We start from the raw sequence: 6,037 nt of genomic DNA, 5'->3' as shown, positions 1-6,037 counted from the left end.
AAGCCCGTTAAACATTTTTTGGTGTACCTGGTCGTCTTTTACCTAACATTTGGCACCCAACATGGGGCTCGAGGCGAGGGCCCATCCCGCTGAGAGCGGGATTTGCGGCCTCCCCTTGGGTCTGGCCTGCGCCGGACCAGGCCACCCTGTCACCCCTTTGGGACCATTCAACCGTCTGGCAGGATATGGGGTAAGTTCCATCAGTCGGGCTCTGGGGGTTTTTGCTTCCATGGCGATTATTCCCTAGGGTGTCCAGGTTCCAGTAAATCGAGGCCGCGTCCGGACCCCTCCTCCGCAAGCCAGGCTTGCTTCCTCGCCGCCTGTCAATTTGGAGATGTCCATCTTGGCTGAGTGGCCTTCTCCTCGCTGGGTTGACGGCCCTTTTGGGGACGTCTGACCAGATCACTCCCAGCCCCGTTAACGACTGGTCCAGGACCTTCGTTTCATAGTCGCCATGGGGGCAGCTCCCTCCAAGCCCAACTGGCCCTGGTCTACACCGCTAAAATGTTTACTTGCCAACCTCAGAACTCTACATATCTCTGGAGAAATTCGTTCCAGACGCTTAACCTTCCTTGTTCTGAGGCATGGCCCCAATATTCTTTAGATAATGGCTCACAATGGCTGCCAACTGGAACTTTCGATTTTGACATCCTCCATGACTTAGATAATTACTGCCAAAAGACAGGAAAATGGTCTGAGGTACCCTACAAACGGGCTTTCTGGCTGTTGCGCTCCCGTCCCACCCTATATACCCACTGTTCCCCTTCTGAAATTCTTCTATCACCCTTGCCAACTTCTCCCATGTCTTCCCCTCCTCCACCGCCCTCACAGCCCAGCCCTCCTGTGACAAAGCTGCCTCTATATCCACCCCTCCCTTCATGCCCGGCTTCACCGACCTCCCCCACACCAACCTCCCCTCTATCGCCCTCACCCACTCCCTCCACATCCAACTCTTCTGTGACTATGCCTCCCGCCACTCCCTCGGCTCCATCCTTGGCTCCGTCCTTGGCTCCGTCTCTCCATCCACCCCTTCCGCCCTTATCGTCTCCCCCCCCGCACTGTTCTGGCAGCCCAACTCTTCTGTGACTACGCCTCCCGCCGCTCCCATGGCTCCACCTCAATATCCACCCCTTCCTCCATGCCCCCCTTTTTAGACTCACCAGTCAGCTCACACACAAGGTCGCAGACTGCTGCCAATCTGCCGCCAGTTCCCCTGCTTCTTCTCCACCAGGTGGCCAGCCCAGAGGGTCTCACCCATGTCCACGTGTCCTTTTTTACTCCAACGTCTTGCCCATATTTAACAACGGCTAGGCTCCTACTCGGCCAACCCCTCTAACTACATTAAAAACTTCACCCAGCTATCTCGATCTTACGCCCTCACCTGGCAAGACATATTTGTCACCCTGGGGTCCACTACTACACCAGAAAAAAGAAAGGCCATTTGGGCCGCAGCAAGAGAGATAGCAGATCGGAGGCATCTAGCCAACCCAGCTGACCCTGCTCGGCCACCTGGAGCGGCTGCTATTCCAGACATAGACCCAGACTGGGACTATCAAGAGGGACAAAGAGGGAAGGCCAATATTCAATACATGATAAAATGCCTATTAGAGGGAATGAAGACCACCTCCCTTAAGGTAGTAAACCTACTTAAACTAGATGAAGTGACCCAGGGCCCCGATGAAAACCCAGCAGCCTTTCTTAACAGGCTGACAGAGGCTCCCACCACCTATACCCAGATTGCCCCAGATTCTCTGGCGGGGGTTACTACCATAGCCAACCGTTTTATATCCCAATCAGCTCCAGACATCAGAAAAAACTTTCCACGGCTGAGGATGGGCCTCAGACCCCCCTCCAAGACCTGGTAAAAATGGACTTTAAGGTTTACCACGCCCGAGAAGAAGCCACCAAAGCCAGCCGCAAGGCAAGGCTTAAACAAAAAGCCAAACTCCAGGCTAACCTCCTTGAGAGACACACCCAGGCACTGGTAGCAGCCCTGCGGCCAGCCACGAGACAAAAGGTGGGTCCCCAGAAGCCACCACCGGGAGCCTGCTTCAGATGACCACTGGGCCTGCCAATGCCCAAACCCCAGGCCCTCAACAAAGCTGTGCCCTCGTTGCAAACAACGGGGACATTGGGCGAGTGATTGTCCCCAGGCGACTCAGACCCTGACCTTACCGGGCCGAGGTCTGGGCCCCCAAAAGGACATTTCCTCTCCACACCCCGCCTTGGAACTTCTCTCCTTTGATCAAGATTGACAGCGCCCAGACTCGGGGACCCCCATAACCCAAGCCGAGACCAGGGTAATGCGTCAAGTGGCAGGTAAGTCTATCAATTTTTTGATAGATACGGGGGCTACTTATTCGGTTCTTCCCTCCTTCGGGGGCACCTTACGTCCTTCCCAGGTCTCGGTGTTAGGTGTAGATGGCAGGTCTTCACGACCCTTGCAGACTGGGCCACAGCCCTGTCAGCTTGATCACTTCTGTTCACACACTCTTTTCTGATAATCCCTTCATGCCATACTCCCCTGCTAGGGCAAAACATTTTAGCTAAACTTAGGGCCACCATTCACTTATCTCTTCCACTTTCCCAATCTCTCACCTTGCCCCTACTCCTCCTCTGCTCCCCTGAGGCTCCAATTGTCGACCCTACCATTTAGGACACTGAGATCCCTCTGGTAGCAACCCATCACACCCCCATCCTGATCAAACTATGTGATCCTTCCCATTTCCCAAGCCACCCTCAATTCCCCATCTCTCACATTCACCTACGCAGTCTTAAGCCAATCATAGACCACCTCTTAGGCCACAGCCTCCTGGTCCCCACGGCCTCGCCCTGCAATACCCCCATTTTCTCGATACAGAAACCTGCTGCTGGCTACTGACTGGTCCAGGACCTTCGACTAATAAACGAGGCCATGATCCCTGCCCATCCGATTGTCCCCAATCCCTATACCTTATTTTCTGACATCGCTAGCAGTACAACTCACTTTACTGTCATAGACCTCAAAGATGCCTTTTTCACTATTCCCTTACACCCAGACTGCCAATTCTTCTTTGCTTTCACATGGACCAACCCAGAAACCTTACAGTCCTCCCAGCTAACATAGACAGTCCTCCCCCAAGGGTTTAGAGACAGCCCCCATTTTTTTGGCCAGGCTCTGGCCCAGGATCTGGCTACATGCCCGCTGGCCCCTAGTGTCCTCTTACAGTATGTGGATGACCTTCTGCTCTGCAGCCCCTCACAAGCTCTCTCTCAGACACATACCACTATTCTTCTTAACTTCCTTAGCTCTAAGAGACACTGAGCATCTCAACAAAAGGCCCAACTCACCCAGACCTCTGTAACTTACCTAGGTCTAAAAATTACCCCAACAACTAAAGCTCTAACTACTGACAGACTCAGTCTTCTCCGAGACCTCTGCCCCCCTTCTACTGGGGAACAAATCTTATCCTTTTGGGGGTTGACAGGATTCTTCCGGCACTGGGTCCCCAACTATGCTTCACTGGCTAAACCCCTCTACACAGCCGCAAAAGACACCCCTACTGGACCACTCTCTTCAGAAACAGAGGTCAAAAAGGCTTTCTACAACCTCCGCTCAGCTTTGCTGTCATCTTCCCCACTCTTCCTGCCCAATTCCAATCTCCCCTATCACCTGTATACTGATAAAAAAGGGGCATAGCCTTTGGAGCCCTCATACAGCCTGCGGGCCCTAAAATGCTACCAGTGGCATTTATCTCCAAACAGTTAGACCCCCACTGCCCAGGGATGGTTCCCCTGCCTACGTGCCCTGGTGGCAGCAGCTTCTCTATACGCAGATGCAAAAAGCTAATTCTAGATCGACCCCTAACTATATTCTCACCACACCACCTGCTGACCTCCTGGCTTCCACATTCCTGTCAGACCTTAGCGACTCTCGGCTCCAGCAATTCACCATTACTAAGACACCCCTGCCTCCTGCCAGTGAGTCACACGCTCTGTCCAATGCTTGACTGGCCTCATCCACTGTGGCTGTTGCCAATCACAAATTTGGCTATACTCTTCACCACTGGACTGGCTGTCACACACCCCCTCCCCCCCAGGACTGGCTGCCAACACTCCGACTTTCACTGGCCCTTGCTTACCTTGCCATCTGTTCCCTACTCATGGGGTGCTATTCCCTTGGGGCACCCTGACCTGGCCATATGTCCCTCACCCTAGCCTGCCTTGAGGACTTCATCTTGGCCCTACTACAGGACCTTTGGCTAGCCACCCCAATCACCGACTGTGACTCTTTCTTTCAGGCAATTTTTGATCTACATTTACAGGGGACCTTCCTCTTTTTTACGGAATTTCAAATTGACTTCTTCTCTTTTATCACTCTCCTTTTAATATTATAACTAAACGTGTTCTTGCCACTATTGCTCCTGGCCATGATAATACAAGATGGATAACCTACACCCTGCCCCAAGGGCTGCACAGAACGAAGCCCCTGGGGAACTGGGTTCACAGCCTACACTTATGTCCACTGAGACTGTTATGCTCCACCTGCCCAGTCATGCTCTCATGGAGGTAAATGGTATTGGACGGCTAAGAGCCTAGGGACAGCCAAATCAAGTTCAGCCTCTAACTGCCATAAAACTAGAGGCAAAGATCTCTGTTTTACCATGCAAACTCATTATGGAATGACAGACGGGAAAGGGGCCCAAGATCAGAGGCAAAAACAAATCCAACATAAGGTCCAACAAGACCTCATAAAGCTAGCAACTGAAGCCTCTAATCCACACCATGAACCCAACAAACTCCTAGACCAGGTTCATCAGGTGCTCAAACCCTTAGATTTTTCATCCCAAATTTTCACCAGCATCAATGACACCTATCAGACCCTAACTGAAACCTCACCAAACCTCTCATGTTGGCTCTGTCTTCCCTTGAGAACCCGGCCATTCCTTGCCCAACCGATTCCCAGCAAAGGGATAGAGGCCCAAAATCTCACTCGAAATGCCACAAAAGTTACCTGGCCAATGGGGCCCATGACCACCGAGGTAATGTATTTACCAGCCAATGCCTCTTGCTTTCTGGCCAAAGACACCTCATTGACCACAGTGGCCTGTGATGGCTCGAGACGAGGCCCCCTATCCCCAAACCCTCCAATATGCGGAAAATCCGGGATATTCTTTCTCTGTAATCAGACCGCCTTACTACAATGTTTTCCACCCAACTGGACTCAGCCTTGCACCCCAGTCTTCCTTACGCCCTATCTGACCATTCTGACACCACAGGCTATGGAAGACCAGATCCAACCAACCCACTGCCAACGAAGGGCACTGGCTGCAGCTCCCCTGCTCCTGGGAGGAGGTTTATTCACAGCCTTAGGACTGGGGGCAGGGGGACTGGGATCAGCCACACACTTTTACTATAAGCTCTCCGCAGACCTCAGTCGAGACCTGGACAAGGTGGCAGAGTCCCTGATGGCATTACAGACCCAGATAACTTCTCTGGCAGGAGTAGCTCTCCAAAATCAAAGGGCCCTAGACCTGCTAACGGCCGAAAAAGGGGGAACCTGTCAGTTCTTAGGGGAAGACTGTTGTTTTTTCATTAATGCCTCGGGGATAGTTCAGAACAAGGTCCAAGAGTCGAGAGAAAGCATCAGACTTAGACAGGCCGAGTCAGGCGGTTCCGACTTTTTCGGATGGTGGAAGTCATCTTGGGCAAAATGGCTTTCCCCACTTCTCAGACCCCTCACTGCCTTGTTCCTCATCCCATCGATAGGACCTTCTGTTTTTCAGATCATCCTCCAGAGGGTCAGGGATCTGAACCAGACGGCTACTGGACGGATGCTGATGGTGGCCGCATACTCCAAACTCCCGTCCAGAGACCCTGAGGCCCCCTAAAGGTCACCGGGATCCGGCCACAACCCTCAGCCCCAACGATGCCCCAGTTCAGCAGGAAGTAGCCAGAAACGATAACAGCGCCCCTTATCCTATCACAAGGGTTAGAATATAAGGTCGGACCCCGGGGGCCATGATGGGCCGCCCCTCCTCTCCCTCCCGCCAGTGAG

General features: G+C 52.8%; 1 protein-coding gene across 1 annotated transcript; it reads left to right on the top strand.

Moving 5' to 3' along the window:
* On the top strand, positions 4,644-5,870 carry LOC102187798 (syncytin-1-like). The gene has a single exon (XM_005692914.1). It carries the CDS (start codon positions 4,644-4,646, stop codon positions 5,868-5,870), a length of 1,227 nt encoding a protein of 408 aa, XP_005692971.1.

This window comes from Capra hircus, chromosome 18 (assembly GCF_001704415.2).
Source record: "Capra hircus breed San Clemente chromosome 18, ASM170441v1, whole genome shotgun sequence".
NCBI lineage: Eukaryota > Metazoa > Chordata > Mammalia > Artiodactyla > Bovidae > Capra > Capra hircus.
This window is presented reverse-complemented; position numbering and strand designations above follow the sequence as displayed.

What these genes read in the sequence shown, in the direction of transcription:
- LOC102187798 (XM_005692914.1), top strand. Translation starts at nt 4,644, where the DNA reads ATGCAAACTCATTATGGAATGACAGACGGGAAAGGGGCCCAAGATCAG.